Source organism: Molossus molossus, unplaced genomic scaffold (assembly GCF_014108415.1).
Source record: "Molossus molossus isolate mMolMol1 unplaced genomic scaffold, mMolMol1.p scaffold_m16_p_1, whole genome shotgun sequence".
Taxonomy (NCBI): domain Eukaryota; kingdom Metazoa; phylum Chordata; class Mammalia; order Chiroptera; family Molossidae; genus Molossus; species Molossus molossus.
The window spans coordinates 55,344,036-55,362,670 of record NW_023425344.1 but is presented as its reverse complement, the minus strand read 5'-3'; the positions used below and the strand labels follow the sequence as shown (position 1 = coordinate 55,362,670).

Genomic DNA, 18,635 nt, shown 5'->3' with positions numbered 1-18,635 from the left:
GAAGTAAACTGATCTGCAAGTTATGTTTGTAAGTATAATTAATTTAAATACCATCCTCTGAATGACATCTTTATTTCATGTTTTCAGCCCTGTGGGAGCCTCCTGCACCTTAAAAAAAAAAAAGAGCTCTGCATAGCCTCTTATGTATAGGTGTTTGTTGGGCTTTTACCAGATTAGCATTGCCTTTTCTCATTTACCATTTTAAGTTATTTCCTTTGAATAAATAATTTATTGAATAATAATCAAGTAAAAGTTACCTCCACTGCCTATCCCCTTGTCTGTCTGATCTAAATTGATGATACTGTGATCATGCTATTTTAGTGACTTTTTAGGTGGTGGGTAATTTGAAGCCCCTCTTGAACTTTTTATCCTCACCCGAGGACATTTTTCCATTTTTGTTCAGGTAGAGTGGGAGGGGGAGAGAGGAACAGAGAGAGAGAGAAACATCGACGTGAAAGGAACACATCAAGTGGCTGCCACCTGCACGACCAACCAGGGCCGGGGACAAACTGCAACCGAGGTACGTGCCCTTAGCGGGAACTGAACCCGGGTCTCTCTGGACCGCAGGCCGACGCTCTAACCGCTGAGCCAAACCGGCCAGGGCCCTCTTGAACTTTATTACAATAACTTTTTAGGATATTTTGACCCTTCCTTTGATATTGATAGATGTATTCAGTAACTTTTTTTTTTTTTTTTTTACTTTGTTATATGTAAGTGAGAAAAATGGTAGGTGAATATATACCTTATAAATGTAATGGGAGGTTTGGGATAAAAGACAAAGTGTCACTGGAAAAAATCTGGAAATGTGGAAGAAGAAAATGGAAAAATGAGAATTTCCAAACCCAGAAACAATCTCTAATTGCATTTCTATCCTTACCATTTGAATAAAACTGTTTTGTATAATTTTTTTATTCAGAGGGTAAAGTAGTATCTTCCCATGTCTTAGTGTTATTTCAAAAAAAATTTTTTTTCTTTATTTTTAGAGAGAGAGGAAGGGAGAGGGATAGAGAGATAGAAACATCAGTGAGAGAGAACATTGATTGGCCGCCTCCTTCCTGCATGTCCCCCACTGGGGATTTAGCCCACATCCTGGGCATGTGCCCTGGGGAATGGAACCGACGATCTATTGGTTCATGGGTCCATGCTCAACCAGTGAGCCACTTGGGCAGGGTTCTTAGTGGGTTTTTTTGACAGCAGTTGTTATAGTATTAAAGTGTAATTTCAACATTTTAGTTTATAAAGTTTTATTAGATAATTCCTACTGCTCTTCACTCTTTTCCATCATTCCAAATAATACTGTGTTGCTTAGCTTTGTTACTTTAAATGGCAAATGAGAGTCCTTTTTTATGCCTTATCTTTTATTATCTCCTTGGCCTGCTTCTTGGGCTGCTTTAGGGGCTTCTTGCTACTTCCCCCTCCCCATATCCTGCCACTGGAAGTAATGAATTAACTATTTATTAAAGCAAGTGAGGCATTATGCAAAATTTAAAATATATTTTGGGGGTTTTTATAGATTGAGAGTTCTGGGACGTTATAGAAGAAAAAACAGTTCAGCTAATCGAGCATTATGTTGTAGGTGGGGAACCTATTTCTGTCGAGGGCCATACAAAATTATCAACTTAAAAATTAGCCTGTTATCTATATTTGGTCAGGCTAATTTGGTGAGGCCTGTGATGTTAGCTAGTATTCAGTTCTGGGGGGCCTTATAAGGCCCTGAGGCCGGATGTTCCCCAGCCCTGAAAAGGTTGAATTGGGAATCACTAGAATTGTATAGAACTAGTCTTAATCTGTGGGTTTCACTGTGGTTGGTATCTGATTTAAAAAAACAAAACAAAAAAAGGCATCGTAATTGTAATAACAACTGGTGGGCACTCTTAGACTGTAACTTTTTTTGCTTAAAGAAAACCTACATTGAAATGTATCAGACAGGAATTTATATCCCATCCTAATTTTTTCAATAGATACAGTTAGATATTGTGATTTTGTTGTTGCTGCTGATGCTTTTAAGTGTAATAAGAAAGGATGCTTTCATATATTTAAGATTTTTTTTTTATCCTCACCCAAGGATTTTTTCCATTTTTTGTTCAGATAGAGTGGGAGGGAGGAAGAGAGAGAGAGAGAGAGAGAGAGAGAGAGAGAGAGAGAGAGAAACATCAATGTGAAAGGGACACATCGAGTGGTTGCCACCCGCACGACCCAACCAGGGCTGAGGACAAACTGCAACTGAGGTACGTGCCCTTAACAGGAACTGAACCCGGGTCTCTCTGGACCGCAGGTCGACACTCTAGCTGCCGAGCCAAACTGGCCAGGGCAAGAATTTTTTTTTCTTTATTTATTTTAGAGAGAGAGGAAGGGAGAGGGAGAGAGAGATATTGATGAGAGAGAACATCCGATTAGCCACCTCCTGCATGCCCTCCACCGGGGATTTGGCCCACAACCTGGGCAGGTGACCTCTTGGTGCATGGATCAGCCCTCTCAGTCACTGAGGCACACCGGCTGGGCTATATATAATTTTTTAACGCGTAATATTCCAGTTTCCCCCTACCCTTTCTCTAATTTCTAATGTTATAATTTTGGCTGTTCTGGGGCTATAAACACAAATTATTTACTTTAAATGATGGGAGGTTTATGTTTCTAGTTATATTTTGTATTTGTGTTTCTTGACCTTACCTTTCAGATTTCAGCTTAAAAATAACTTTAGTATAGCACCTAACACATTGTGTTCTGTTTGCTTGTTTATATTCTTCGACAGGCTATAAACTCCTTGAGGGCCAGTGTCTTGTCTTATTCCCCAGTGTATTTCATTTACTATAAACAGTACATGGCTTAATTAGATACTTAATCAATGGTGTAAAAAAAAAACAATTATCTTTGAGTACTGAGATTATTGCTGATATTTAGTGGTAATATTTTTAAAACTGAATTAAATTCCTGGAAGGAGAAAAAATATGAAGATGACACAAGTCAGTACTTTGTCCATAAATATAATCTCCCAGTCTTGCCCTGTGCCCTCTGCCTACTTTTCAAAAATTAATTCATGAACACAGGAGATAATGGTCCCCAAAGGAAAAAAGGTGCTGTATGAATGGAAAGACTTGGCTATGGTGTTTATACAGTTTGAGGCAGCACTGGACTCTCTTGGGTATAAGAACTGTGTTATTTCCCCCTTTTGAGGGATAAGGGAGATAAAGAAATAGAAACAGGAGATGTGGATGTTGGAATTTGCCAGTAGTTATTGGAAATTTATTCTTTGACCATTGTAAACTACTTATTAATAAATAGTATTAATTTTCTTTAATACCTCTTGTATGGCTCAGAAAATTTATTTCATGGAAATTTACAAAGATGACTTTCTAATACTTATTCTTGTTTGCTCCCTTAGATTTTGACATTGTGCAGCAAAGAAATGGTTATGGAGAAGCCCAGTCCGCTGCTTGTAGGGCGGGAGTTTGTGAGGCAATATTATACTTTGCTGAATAAAGCTCCAGAATATTTACACAGGTAAATTTTAAATGAATTATTTTGGTATTATTTTATTTAGTTTATTTTCTTGAATATGACTTTACATATCGTCTTTCCTGTCGCCTCATATCTTGACAGTATCTTTGTAAACCATATCTAATATTTTAACCATCTGATGGCTAAACCCAGTATTTTCAAGGTTTTTTTTTTTTAATTTTTTATTTCTTTATTGATTTTAGAGAGAGGAAGGGAGAGGGAGAGAGATGGAAACATCGATGAGAGAGAACATGGATTAGTCGCCTCCTGCATGCCCCCCCACTGGGGATTTGGCCCACAGCCTGGGCATGTGCCCTAATGGAATCAAACCAGTGACCTCTTGGTGCATGGGTTGACAATCACTGAGCCACACTGGCCAGGCTCAGGGTTTTGTTTTGTTTTTTAAATGAAATTCACAGTAAGAAAAACTCTTCACATAATTTAACACATTTCCATGTACTATTGTATGTGCACAAAATTATATAATCTGGTACTTTTATGTTTCATTTTTAAAAAAACTTGGGCTTGACAACCAGTGAATTTCAATATGCAATTTGAAATCATGGGCTTTTAAGTTCTCTATAGCAATATTAGGAAGTGAATCCATTACGTGATTTATACTTGTGAACATTTCTTGATTGATCTGCAAAATGGTATTCCTTGGTAAAACAGCAACAGGAGCCTTCTTTACTATTTTGGTAAGAGTTGGAATTTGTAAGCTTATTTTTTCCAGAGATTGAAATGAAATTGATTTATATTATGAGTAATATTTATAGTTTCTGTTCTTTCCTGGTATATTTTAGCAGGTAGAAGATAAGTGAGACTTTTGTAAATATTAGGTTTTGCTATTTGTTGTAGAGCACTCTAGGCAAGCGACTTAAGGATAAATGTGTCACACACAAACACACACACACGTAAAATATAATCTACAGGTCCTCTTTATAAGGATGCTGCTTATTCTAAAGTTAGATTTTGCAATTTGCCCTGCATTATTAAACATGGGTGCAATACTTTGTTACTCCAGTTGACAATCCTTCCAACCCCAAAATGAATACCTATAGATTTTCCTAACTATAAAAATAAAAACATTTTATTTTATTTTATTTTTTAAAATTATTTTAGGGAGAGAGGGAAACATTGATGTGAGAAACACTGATCAGCTGCCTCCTGCACGCCCCCTACTGGGGATGGAGACCCCAACTTGGGCATGTGCCCTGACCAGGAATTGAACCAGGACCTCTAAGTCCATGGGCGATGCTCATTCCACTGAACCACACTGGCCTGGCAATAAAGGCATTCTTTTTGACAGTGTTTGTGGAGGGAGAATAGAATTAATAGGGCCTTTCATTATTTGAAATTTAGTCTTTTTACCATGTAGGTGTTAGCTTTCTTTTTTAACAAGAAACAACAGCACAAACTTCTGGTTTATACTTATATAACCAGTTTCCTCCCTAGGAAACTTAATTTTTAATTTTCCACTTGTTAACACAATTGAAGATCCTTACACATGCATTTTTTGTGAACCTTTAGAATAAGTTCCTAGAAGTCAGATTGTTAAAGGCTTTTTTTATGCATAGTGAGAATCAAATTGTCCTCCAGTAAAATAATAGCAGTTTATCTGCTTGCCAATTTTTCATGAGAGGAAATAGCATAAACTTTAAAATATGGGTACCAGCTAAAAGCATGGATGCTGGATCAGAAATACTGGGTTATTGTCTTAGTTGCCCCACTTGAAAGGTGTGTGATCTTCTGAATCTCATTTAGATGATAGCACTTATTTCATGAGGCTACTGTTAGGGTTAAATGAATCAATATATGTGATATACTAAGAACATTACTTGGCATAGAGGAAGTCTTAACATGTTTTATTATGATAGAACTCGAGTTCTCTTTCTTAAAAAAAAATCAACTTTGCATGTTTGATAACCTTAATTTAGAAAGATAATGATTTTAATTGTTTTAGGTAATACCAGAGAAGCACGTATTTAAGAGCAATATAAAAATATTATTGAGAAATTGGATGTTGAAATAATTTAGATTTTTTTTTTGGTAGTCTCTGAATTATTTCAGTTATTTTAAATCTAAACCGATTTAATCTAATCCTTTGAAAGCGTTAGTAATCAGTGGAACTCAGTACAATGTTAAACAGCATCTGATTCCCAAACAAATCTAGATAACTGAGTTTTTGTATCTAAAGGAAAATAAATGGGTCAGTTACCGCAGCATCAGTATGTAGAATGTGTTACGAATATCTCATTTTTCCACTTAACAAAAAATATATGTGATAAAAATTAGATGAGAATAGCCAATGATTTGAGTGTATGGTATATGCAGTGTGCTAGGCACACTAAGAATTTTATGTCATTACTCATTTAATCCTTACAGAAACCCTATGGGGTAGTCACTGTTCTGTTATATAACCAAGGAAAGTGAATTTACAGACAATAATTGTGCTCAAAATTACACAACTGATGAATAAGGGAGCTGGACCTGGAAATTGGGTCTCTTTGACACCAAAACTTTACTGCCTTGCCTCTTAGACTTCTCTTGACAGTTGAATATTAATCATTATCAGTGGTTTTACAGGTTTTATGGCAGGAATTCTTCCTATGTTCATGGTGGAGTAGATGCTAGTGGAAAGCCCCAGGAGGCTGTTTATGGCCAAAATGTAAGTATCAATTTCATACACATTTTAGATTTTTGTGTGTGTGTTAAGATAGAGATTTGAAAAATAGCCTCCTTGTGCCCATGAATTTCTTGAATGTAATCATTAGTTGTAATTAGAATTTATGTTACTATAATTATCGATTGTGCTTTGGGTTCTTAAAAACATCCATTTTGTATGAAACAGTATTATATTGGGATAGATACAAAGGAGAAGATGAGATGTTTTATATCCTTGATGTGTTTTATACATGAAACAAATGAGATAGTATATTAAATTTGTACAATTGTAGGCTAAATATTATTTTAAACAGGAATGCACTGTACGATTCTTATGATTTTGTAGGGAATGGGATGTGGGATTTCAGCTAGACTCTGAATAACAGGATTTAGCCTTACCAAACAAGAGGAAATTGAAAGTAGAAGAAGTGGCTCCAGCAAACATGCAGTAAAGTGAAATTAGATGTGATGTCAAGGACATCACTCACATTTTGTGTGAATGATTAATACCTAATACAGAATAGGGCATAAAGCTATATAAAGCCCATACTACTCCATGATAAGAGTCAGCCATTGTGATTTCTTGCATAGAGAGTTGACATGTTGAAAATGGTGGTTTAGGAATACTAGTCTGGCACTAATACATAATATGATATAATGGATTCAGTGAGGGAGAAAGATTAAATATTCTACAAGTTGTGAGGAAGAAATCAAGTGAAGTTCTATTGTATTATTGTATTATTGTATAGGTAGTGCAATATCATAAGAGTTTATATTTCCTTTCTTCTCTTAATAAAGGATATACACCACAAAGTATTATCTCTGAACTTCAGTGAATGTCATACTAAAATTCGTCATGTGGATGCTCATGCGACCTTGAGTGATGGAGTAGTTGTCCAGGTCATGGGTTTGCTGTCTAACAGTGGACAGCCAGAGAGGAAGTTTATGCAAACCTTTGTTCTGGCTCCTGAAGTAAGTTTTCATTTATATGATTTTGTTTGGCTCTTATTAGTTTCTCAATGTGCCCAAAGAGTTTTTTATTACTAGTTTACATATACATATAGCTTTTTTGAGAAATTTGTACTGGACCTGTTGATATAATGTACTTGAGCTTTGTGTGTGTGTGTGTGTGTGCGCGTGTGTTTGCACTCTGGCTAGAGGTAAAAATCAGATACTGATACTAATGTGTAAATAGATGAGTAAGATCACACAAGTAATACAAAAAGTATGTTGTGTTTAATAGGTTACATTTTAAACAAAATGGAAAACTTTCATTTTTTAATTGGTTCTGGTTCTCTTACATTGAGTAAGTAGATCTTGAGTTTCTAATACTCTTTGATTTTTTTTACAGTTTATTAATATTGTATAGCATGTTAAACTTTGGAAAATCATATTTAGACTACATTATTTCTATAGTATTAAAATAGAAATTGTATATGCCATGTAATTTGTTCTTTTTATGTTATGCCACCTTTATGGATACTTATGGTATATTTGGATGTTGTTTTTCTATAGGGATCTGTTCCAAATAAGTTTTACGTTCACAATGATATGTTTCGTTATGAGGATGAAGTATTTGGTGATTCTGAACCAGAACTTGATGAAGGTGAGATTACTTTCAAGATAGGGTCTTTCATCACTAAGGGAAAGTATGAAACTTAACAGAAATTTTCCTGTATTGTAACTGAGTCAAAACCCCTTTTGTCCTTTTGGTTTCTGTTGTAACCAACATAGGTGTTTATTAGATGAAATTATTAAAAAGTCAGACATGGAAAATGAAAAAAAGTTCTCCTCAGTCTCATCCTTTATAGATAACTAAGTTTGGTGCCTATTACAGAATTTTGTTGGATCCTATACTTGGCTTAAAGCTTGCTTTTTGTTTTCTACTTACTATTTTTGTTGACTGTTAATATTTTAGCTATACCATAATTATTTATCTTCCATTGATTTATTACATTTTTTGATCATTATTTGCTCTATTGAATAGATGCGACAAAGGAAACTGAGTTATGCCTTTATCATTTATTCCCTATCCTTTCTTTACTAATATATTAAAGGGCAGGGGTGGGGGGCTAAATATAAAACTTTACCTTGCTTGCTGTTCAGTTTTTTAAGAGAATAGGGAGTATCACAAATGAATGCTTCAGTAAGAAATACGCCCCCCCCTTTTTTTTTACTATTGTCATATCACTGCCTTAACACTAAAAATACGTATATCAAATTGTGTGTGAAGCCTCTTAAAAAGAGATGTGTATTATGTGTTTTTAGAATCAGAAGATGAAGTGGAAGAGGAACAAGAAGAAAGGCAACCATCTCCTGAACCTGTACAAGAAAATCCTAACAGTGGATACTATGAAGCTCACCCTGTGACGTAAGAATATTGTTTGCAAAGTTAAATTTGGTCTGAACTATAATGTAGTTTTCAGGTGGTTTTTGTTCCTAGAATTATTGTTGGAAATAAGTTTTTGATAAAGCTACCTAGCCCTGGCCGGTTTGGCTCAGCGGTTAGAGCGTCGGCCTGCGGTCTAGAGAGACCCGGGTTCAGTTCCCACTAAGGGCATGTACCTCGGTTGCAGTTTGTCCCTAGCCCAGGTTGGATCATGCGGGTGGCAGCCACTCGATGTGTCCCTTTGACATCGATGTTTCTCTCTCTCTCTCTCTTCCTCTCCCTCCCTCCCACTCAACCTGAACAAAAATGGGAAAAAATCCTCGGGTGAGGATAAAAAAAAAAAAAGCTACCTATTAGGACAGTATTTTAGTACTTTGCAAGGAATATGGAAACACTTGTTTTATTTAATTAAAAAATTGAACACAGTTTGGCCCAAAACAGCGATCATTTACTGATAATGCAAAGTGTTTGGGACAACACAGGGTGAGCATTTTATTTTTGTAAATATGGAGTTTAGTTATAATTAGAACTAAACTAAACATTTTTAGTTATCTAGTTTTAAGAGTGGGGTTGAAGAAATGTTATTTGAGAGTATTATTCCCTTCTGCCTTCCTGTTCTTATTGGACTTTTGCCCATTAGATTGAAGAGATGCTGAATGTTATCTTATTTCAAATTGATCATTTCACTCATACTGAAAAGGGAATAAAATATTTTATTACAGTAATGGTATAGAGGAGCCTTTGGAAGAATCGTCTCATGAACCTGAACCTGAGCCAGAATCTGAAACAAAGACTGAAGAGCTGAAGCCGCCAGTGGAAGAGAAGAACTTAGAAGAATTAGAGGAGAAGTCTACTTCTCCTCCTCCTGCCGAACCTGTTTCTCTGCCACAAGAACCACCGAAGGTTAGATCAAAGGAACTCTTTAATCTATAACATCACACTTTCATATTTGATACCATTAATGAAGCATGATCTTTGTTCTATTATGTTAAATTGTTTCATATAGTAACTCTACTTTTTTGTGTATATGAAAGGAGCTGTGGGTTTTTTTGTAATCCCGAGGAAATCTCATTGTATTTCCCCCCTCTAAAAAAATAGCCATCAGAGTGAAGTTTAAGATTAATCTTTTATCTCTATGTATTGTTTAGTAACTTACATGAAATTATTTGGGTCCATATATAAAGCTGAGAGTTGCTCTTCCATTCTGTATTAAGTCCTCTACACCCGGATGCAAGGAGTCCTGCAATTTCCCAGCTTAAACAAGTTGGCCTATTAAAAGAAGAGATACCTCTTGTTTCTGGTTTAAATGGGAACAGTTTCCTTACTATACCAATTAAACTATCTTGGAAAGATGAGTGACACCCATAATGGATCATTTAAGCCTACCTATACATCTTTTATCTTTCTGTAAAAGTAGATGGTTAAAGTATATTTGGTTAGTGAGAGGAGATTCCTTGTTCAATTTGTGAATGTTTGTTAAAGTTTCCAACTAGTACTTTCTTCTTTTTCTATCCTTCCCCTCTTCCCTTAACACAATCACATACCCTGTTTTTCTCTAAAAGGGGAAAAAGATTGGTTCTATAAGGCTCTTATTTTTCTAGCATGTGTTAGTGGTTTTGTGCCACTTGCTCATCATCTACTTAGGGCATATAGGAACTTGCTTGTGGATTTTTTTAGTAGTTCAGAAAAAACCATCAAATAATCTTGCATAATGAGATTATGAAAGCTGGTACATAGATTGGCATGTGTGTGTGTGCCTTTTCTTTTAGGAGTCCTCCAATATAGAGCAATAGTTTAGAAGTGAAAAGAAAATATATATTTGGAAGTTTCCCTATAGGAATGTTGGTGGTTTTCCATGATTAGTAGTCTAGGTTTGTTGCATTTCCTGCAGGCTTTCTCCTGGGCTTCAGTGACCAGTAAAAACCTGCCTCCTAGTGGTACTGTTTCTTCCTCTGGAATTCCACCCCATGTTAAAGCACCAGTCTCACAGGTAACCAATCTGTGAACACATTGGATGTATCCTTGTTACATTGCCAATTGCTTATCTTTTTACTACTTTTTAAAACGAGTCAATCAGAAATTATGGATTAAATATACAAAAAATTGTATTAAGTGTCAGTGCACCCACTTAAAATGCCAAATCTCCATTCATCATCTACATAGGTGGTATTTGGGGTTTGGGTGTGTGAAATGCAGATTAAGTTGGTTTTGCACACATACATACTTATATATATGTATATTATATTGCCATTTAAAAGGCTTCTTAAAATAACCAAAAAGTTCCTTTTTAAAAAGTTTTAAATTTATTTAGCAAACATTTTAAAGAAAAAATTTGGAAAGGCACAAAGTAGTGTGGCATTGTAAAGAATCACTGTTTTAAAAAATAGAATACTTTAAAAAATATACTGCCTAAGCTCTTTGTAAGTGGTTCACACTGTTTAATTGAAGCCTGTACCAACTTATGACTGTAGTGTTCACCTTAATTGATCATTCCAGTATTATTCTTTTTGTCTGTTGGTCATCATACCCATTTCAGAGCTTTGAAAACATTAAAAATAAGACACTGGCTACTATATTTATTAGGTGTACTTTAGAACTAACTAAATTTAAATTAAGTTTATAGGCATAGTTTAAAAGTGTGTCCAGTTCTTTTACCTGCATTTGGAGTTAAACTTCATTCCACTAGAAAATCTACATTTAAAATGGTTAGTGCACATAGAATTGTTTGTTTGTATACACCTCTTAATATGCTCTAAATAGTGAAAATTTGAGGTTTCAAAAGTAGCTAGTAATTTAATTATGAGACTGTATTTCTGGTGTTGGTACACATAATCAAGTACATAATAGCATACATGGCCTTATGATACCGTGTTTTTGGTTTGTTTTGTTTTTTTCTTTTAGTTAGATATTCAGGAATTGTTGAGTAGTTAACTCAGGTCACAAATCAGGATTCTTTCTTAAAGAAAATTAATTCATCAAGTATTTGTTGTGCTTTGAAATGCTTGATTTGTCATATTTACATTTGGAATCCTATGGATTACTTCATTTCAGAGAGTTGACTACATTTTTAAAAACTTACTGCTAGTTAAACTTTAAACTATCTAACACTTATTATACCAGGCATTGTCAAAGCACTTTATATTCATTCTCATCTAATCCTCATAAGCACTTTCTGAGGGTGGTTACTATTATTATTCCTGTTTCCCAATTAATTAAATAGGCATAGAGCAGTACCTCAGACAGGTATATAAATAGCAGGGCTAGGCTTTGAATTCATGTAGTTGGATACCATCGACACCAGAGTCCATATGTGACTCATGCAAACCTATATAGATTTCTTGAGCCCTGGGCAATATATCTCTATTTACATTTACATTTACGAAGAAAAGTACTGTATTTAAGGCATGTCTAAATTACATTTCATTATATCCTAGCCTCTTACTCAGGGAAAATCTTTTTTTTTTTTTTAATTTTTGAAGTTAGTTTTTGAATTGTATTTTCCCAATCTATACCCTTAGTAAAACAAAATGTTTAAATGTTTATAATGTAAACTTTTAAAGAAATTTCTGATCTTTTTAGGCTATATTTAGAATGGATTCATGATTTTTCCACTTAATTTAATAAACCTTTTGATTTGATTTTGTTATTTTGGTGTAGTATTCATTTCGTTAACAGTTTTAGCATAGGTTAATAAAAGGAGAATTAAATCTAATTCTAGGGTATTGGTAGGCATTAATTTAGAAGTAGGTAAGTCAATTTCTTGGTAAACAGATTTTGTCTGGAAATTTATTATTTCATCTAAATAGCTTATGTTAAATTGAAGGATGTGTTTATTAGTTGTGGTTTTACCTGCTGTTTTTTACTTGATTTGATGGTTTAATTTTTATCTCATTCTGTTTGACTTTCATTTGTGGAATTTGTCATGTGAGCACCCTTTCTGGTTACATGGAAATAATTTTAAGGCCCTAAAATAATATGTGGCATATTAGCCATGTTATCTAGTTACAGTAAATTGTTTTAATCATGAAATTGATCCTAAAAAATTATAAGTTCACAGCTGGCTTAGTTAACATATATTAATCAATGATTGGAAAGATTTTGTTAGCTTTTTTATCTCATTTTTATTGCACTGGTATCAGATATATACTAAAAGTTTGCTAAATCAATGTATGAATTACTGGTAAGATGTTGAAAATTATTTAAATAATTTTTACTTTGAATTCCTTAAAAGATAATGAAGAACTTTTCTATTTTGCTACTTGTTGTTTTGTTTTGGTCATCTGTTTTGAAAACAATTTGATTCAGTGAGGGTGCCTTGAGTTCTTTGATAACATTTGGATTGAATGAGTCTGAGGTTTTTTTCAGAGATTTTTAAACTAAAAGGTACATTTGCTGTTTTTATTAATTTGCTAAACACACTAGCTTCATAAAATTTTGTTAAAGTACATCTATTCTTTAATTCTGTTTTACACTCTAATATTCAAGTTAAGTTGTGCTTTTAGGCCTCCTTAAATTGAAATTTCTAAATAACGGCCCTTTTCAGGCATTACACCATGCATGGGTCAAATTATCTTACAGTGTTAAATTCCAACTATAGATAGCAATGGTCTCAGGGCTGTAACTTAGGTTCTGTTGTCACATATGGAACAGTCTTCTACATGTTTGGGTTAGAGAACAATAAATGTGACTTAATTTTAAGTGAATCAGTAGTTATTAAACATCTGTTTCTAACAGCACTCCTGGTTCTTTGGGTGGTATAGAAGAAATAAATTAAGATGTAGTCCTTACAGGAATAAATACATAAAAATAACAAAAATCTGGGGAGAGTTTGAGCTTTTTTAATTAGCAGAATTCTAGAACTTGGGAAGCAACTTCATCTTGGTGGAGGAAATGGGAAGCTACATGGAAGAAAATAGAATTTGGGAAGAGTCAGGCAAATCTGTTAACTGTTAGGATACGAGTTATAGTGAGTGAAGTCATTTACGGTAAATTGTCATTGGTGAAGGAAACATAACTTCTTGTATCAAAATCTGTCCTTGCAAATGATAATACCTCAGTTATATAAATGATGAAATTTTGAGCCACTACCCAGACTGAGGTCCTTAGAGATGATCAGCCATAAAGATAGCACTGAAATTAATAGCTTTCTGACTCGAGGACATGTTGTTCGTATCCTGCTGAATGTTTTTAGCATCTTTGCAGGTGCACATATTTTATATTTTATTTCTTCCTTGGGTCACAAATATTTGGGCTGTTGATAACCTGAAGACATTAAGAATACTGAAAATGCCATTGTATTAAAAGTTAATAGATGTGGATGTTATTTTGTTTTTCAAGTATTATATGCGTTAAATTCAGCAGTTAGTAGAAACTTTTGGAAGGCATCTTAAATGTCCCTTTACCCCCTTCCCCCAATTATCCCTCAAGGAACAGTTAAGGAAAATTGTTAGTGTCAGTCCTTTAATAAGTGCACACCTTTTCCATAAGGAAGAATAACAGAAAGCTAAAGGTCTTCTTTGACTATTTGAGATACTGTAGACATGTTTCTGTCTTGTTTCCTTATGTGCATTTTGACTTAAAAGTAGTATTTTTAGGCGCTAGAGTAAGCTAAATTATGTATTTTGAACTATCAAAATAATGATTTTCAAGATTTATTTATAGGGTGGGTTTTAGAGGATATTGCTGAGCACTTAACATTTGAAGTAGTTGGTACAATTTAGTGTTTAGTACTCTAGATAATTAGAAAGTATGTGTCATATATTCTTCGTAAAATAAAGATGGCCTTTTCTTTTGTATATGTGTTTACATGGAATGGCTGGTTCATCTTGCATTTTTGTGATTTTTGTAGGAATACCTTTTATGCTGTCTCAATGTGGATGTAACTTTATTTTTAAAATGTGGTTGTAAAAAATAGCTTATTGTGAGTTATATGGCCTTGAGTGGGAAAACAAAACCTACCCTACAGTCCTAGATTGGTACAGAATATCTTTATAAAAATTTATTTTTCATGTACATAGGAAAAACATTCTAAACTTAAAGTTACCATTATGCCTATTAGTTACTTTTGGTAATTGCTTTAGTTGGTTTTTCTCCTGTGGAATGTGCTTCTTTATAATGTGTTTTTTCCCTTGTATTTTAGCCAAGAGTTGAAGCTAAACCAGAAGTTCAGTCTCAGCCACCTCGTGTGCGTGAACAACGACCTAGAGAACGACCTGGTTTTCCTCCTAGAGGACCAAGACCAGGTGAGTCAGTCCCTCCTCTGTAGTCTTTAGAATTTAGTGTTTAGTACTTGAAAAGCTGTAAGAGACTGAACTTAAAAACTGTGTTTAATACCCAAATTCTTTTATGTTCAAAATGCTTAAAGGTTTAAATAACCTAAAATTCATTCTGGGGCAAAACAACTAACTTTTAGGGGAGAATTAGTTATCATGCCATAGAGACATGTATTTTGAAGGCATAAAATTATTTTGAGACAAATATTATTTGGTTATTGTCACTGGTTTTAAGAATTCAAAACCGAGCTGCCAATAACCTACTCTCTTACTTAGCACTCTTATCTCTTCACAGATAAACAATAAGCACACCCTGATTCTTCTTATTTTGATTGTCTTAGGTTTTAAGTAAGTTGCCATGATTTTTGACTTGTTTCCATTTTTAGTTAATATATGTAACACCTCTATTTGAATTCTCTAAGTATGTTTAGATTGCTTTTGGGAGGAGGTGGGAGATAGTATACATAATTTAGAGTATGTAATTTTTTCCACAAAAGTAAAATATTAAGCGATGTGTTCTTAAACCAGAAGTCACAGGTGCTAGGGTTTGTCCTAGCTGTGCCACTGATTGAGTTTATGAACTTAGGTGAGACTCTCTTAAATTATGAGCTTCTCTTAAGCCATTGTTATTAGACAAAATTTTCTTTTGCAATGCCTTTTATGCCTGTTTTTTTGTGTGTGTGTTACTGGAGGGATCAAATGAGATTGTGTGTATGTGTGTGTAAATGTAATAATGTCTATATACATGAAGTATTACTATTAAATTTACTGATTTGGTTGTAATTTCATACAACCAAAGATTAAGTAATTTTGTGTATTTCCAAATACTAAACAAATATTAAGTACAAATATACTATATGAAATCTGTTTGGCTCCTGGGTGATGGCAAGAATTTGATTAAGGAGGAATACTTGTACTACTGACATTTGACTTTCATATAATCAGATGAGTAGAGCTAGAAGAAGGGACTTCAAGCAGTCTAGTCAGTACCCTCATTTTACACGTTAGTGTCACCTTGTTTTTTAACTAACCTACTAATAATAGGCACTTCCACCTCTGTTCAAGGAACTCACTATCTTATGAAACTAAACCAGGAATATTGATATTAAGTGATTTTTATATTCATTGCTTTGAACTAGTTTTAATAAGACATTGTGAACTTTACTATCTGCTTTGTTCCTTTTCTCAGGCAGAGGAGATATAGAACAGAATGAATCTGACAACCGTAGAATAATTCGCTATCCAGACAGTCATCAACTTTTTGTTGGTAACTTGCCACATGATATTGATGAAAATGAACTGAAAGAGTTCTTCATGAGTAAGTGGTTTGTTTTGCTTTATCTTAGAATTAAGCAGAAGAAAAACAGTTTTTTTTCATAGTGTAATTAGAATTTTTTAGACCGTTTATTTCTCTGCATACTTGGTATATCTCTAGGTACCAGTTACTTATCAGAAGGGAGTAGAAGGCTATATCAGATGTTTCTCAGTGACTGTACTTAGTGTTGACTGGTCTGGTTCCCTAGAGGTTAGAAGAAAGAGCTGGGTGAATCAGTCTTAAATTTGGAGGTGGGATTCATTTGACAAATACAAGTTAGAAATAGAAAGTATCATTGTCTTTCTAAAACTTTGTAGATAACTTTCTTTTTGAAAGATCTAATAAAGATTCTGAAGGGTTACAAATCAAATAGTCCAGCTAGTTATTGGCATCTTAGGTGAATGACCTAAATGAGCGAATATGTACCTTAGTTGTTATTGGTGTAGCCACTTACAACTTTTATTTTGATATGGATCAAGGAGATTAAGGTTATTCATCCTGAACAGTTGAGGCCACAAAGTATTCTGTTAAAATATTTAACCCTTGGTGTAATGTATATTTTCACAGGTTTTGGGAACGTTGTGGAACTTCGCATCAATACCAAGGGTGTTGGCGGAAAGCTTCCAAATTTTGGTTTTGTGGTTTTTGATGACTCTGAACCAGTTCAAAGAATCTTAATTGCAAAAGTAAGTGACTTTAAAGGGCATAATTGAAGAATTTATTATTCCTATTGTATATAACAATCTGATATATTTTTAAATCATAGAGAATCTTTTTTAATGGTAAAATTAAAAATAGTTCACTATTAAATGGTATTTGTGCAAAGAATAAAGACTTGTTAGTAGTTTTAAAGTCTGGGGTGTGGATCATTTTAAATTTGTTTCTTAGGATTTTCTTATTTACATATACAAGGCAATACTTTACTATTACTGTCTAACCTGCTCATGTAAATTTTTTTCCCCCCTCTGAAGCCCATCATGTTTCGAGGGGAAGTGCGTTTAAATGTGGAAGAGAAAAAAACAAGAGCTGCAAGAGAGCGAGAAACCAGAGGTGGTGGTGATGAGCGCAGGGATATTAGGCGCAATGATCGAGGTCCTGGTGGTCCACGTGGAATAGTGGGTGGTGGAATGATGCGAGACCGGGATGGAAGAGGACCTCCTCCAAGAGGTGGCATGGCACAGAAACTTGGCTCTGGAAGAGGAACTGGGCAGATGGAAGGCCGCTTCACAGGACAGCGTCGCTGAAGCCCCACTGTTGGCAAAGTCTTGGCAGTGGTACATTATTCATCGTGTTTGCATTCTTGTTAATTTTTTTTGGCTTTGGAATGTGACACAGCCTTTTTGATCATTTCTTTGATGTGAAAAGCATCTTTTGGTTATGAGTTAAATTGAGGTGGACATTATTTCCCCAATTTCACAACAGGATTCACATTGTTAATTTATAAATCTAGACTTGGAGAATTGAGGACTGAGGAATAACCGTATCTTAAACTATCTACAACAAAATGAACTTCTTAAAAGGACATGCCCAACTGAATTCGGGTCCTTTGAGTCAAAAAAAAAAAATCCTCTGCTGCACATTTTAAGTGTTACTGTTTCTGCCTATTAATGTTGGAAACACAAATAGTGCAATTGGAGATTCTTGCCTTTTTTCTTGACTCCCCTCCCCCCCCAAAATACAAACCAACAGAAACTTGTATGTACTCATCAAAATGCACTAATGGGTACTCTGAACTCATTCATATTGAAATCTTCAAAAGAAGGCAACAGGGGGAAAAATCTTTTCATCCTTTTTTCCAGTAGAGAATAGTTTGTGAAATGATGAGGGCATTTTATCTGCTTGCTGTGACCAGCGTGTGTACACATAAACCTTAACAAGACTACAAGTATATTCCAGAAGGATATCATTTAGTTTGAACTAAATAACAAAAATCGGAACTTCAAATGCTATGTATGTGGTCTTGAATACTAGACCAGATTTAGTAGCTCCATATCTAAGATTTTTCTACCTGCCCCTCTTCAGTACAGGGATGGCTGGCTGCTCAACACACTCCTCCTCCCCTTTTCCTTTCTTTAAGCTGTGTACAGTGACAATTGTCTTTACTGTATTTTTGTTCTCTGGTAATGTAATAAGCATGATGGTGCCTTCTATTAATACATCATTCCAGTCTTGCTGGTAATTTTGTACAGTATAGTGTGAATTGCTGTGCTGCAAAGCCAAACAGCTGCAAAATGTTGAAAAATCATTGAAGTGTATAAAAATTGCAGTATCTTTAAAATTAGTAAAATTGACTAGCATATTATTTACCTTGTTCTTTAGTTAACAACTTTGTGTTCTCTGTGGGAGGGAGTCTTGTGTGTTTGGGAGGGAGAGGGAAGGAGGAAGTCGGTTATTTGAGTAAGTCTCTTGTTGACTTTTCTCCTAGCCTGAATGTGAACGTTGAAGCGGATCACTTGAGAGGTGCTTGGGAAAGTCAATCAATTTGATACACATTTTT

At 34.6% G+C, this 18,635-nt stretch overlaps 1 protein-coding gene across 4 annotated transcripts in view; it reads left to right on the top strand.

Annotated features, from left to right (window-relative positions):
• The window catches only part of G3BP2 (G3BP stress granule assembly factor 2), a 79,950-nt gene extending 61,525 nt beyond the window's left edge, over window positions 1-18,425 (top strand). For 3 of the 4 annotated variants that reach the window (XM_036264502.1, XM_036264501.1, XM_036264503.1), the window contains exons 2-12: window positions 3,383-3,501; window positions 6,085-6,166; window positions 6,961-7,134; window positions 7,678-7,768; window positions 8,431-8,533; window positions 9,274-9,454; window positions 10,443-10,541; window positions 14,691-14,793; window positions 16,013-16,141; window positions 16,706-16,824; window positions 17,110-17,801. In XM_036264502.1, coding sequence (XP_036120395.1) covers window positions 3,407-3,501; window positions 6,085-6,166; window positions 6,961-7,134; window positions 7,678-7,768; window positions 8,431-8,533; window positions 9,274-9,454; window positions 10,443-10,541; window positions 14,691-14,793; window positions 16,013-16,141; window positions 16,706-16,824; window positions 17,110-17,382 — 1,449 coding nt within the window. In that variant the 5' untranslated portion in view covers window positions 3,383-3,406 and the 3' untranslated portion in view covers window positions 17,383-17,801. Of the gene's footprint in view, window positions 1-3,382; window positions 3,502-6,084; window positions 6,167-6,960; window positions 7,135-7,677; window positions 7,769-8,430; window positions 8,534-9,273; window positions 9,455-10,442; window positions 10,542-14,690; window positions 14,794-16,012; window positions 16,142-16,705; window positions 16,825-17,109 lie in introns of all 4 variants that reach the window. The other variant, XM_036264504.1, reaches the window with a different exon arrangement.
• The last annotated feature ends 210 nt before the right edge of the window (window positions 18,426-18,635 follow it).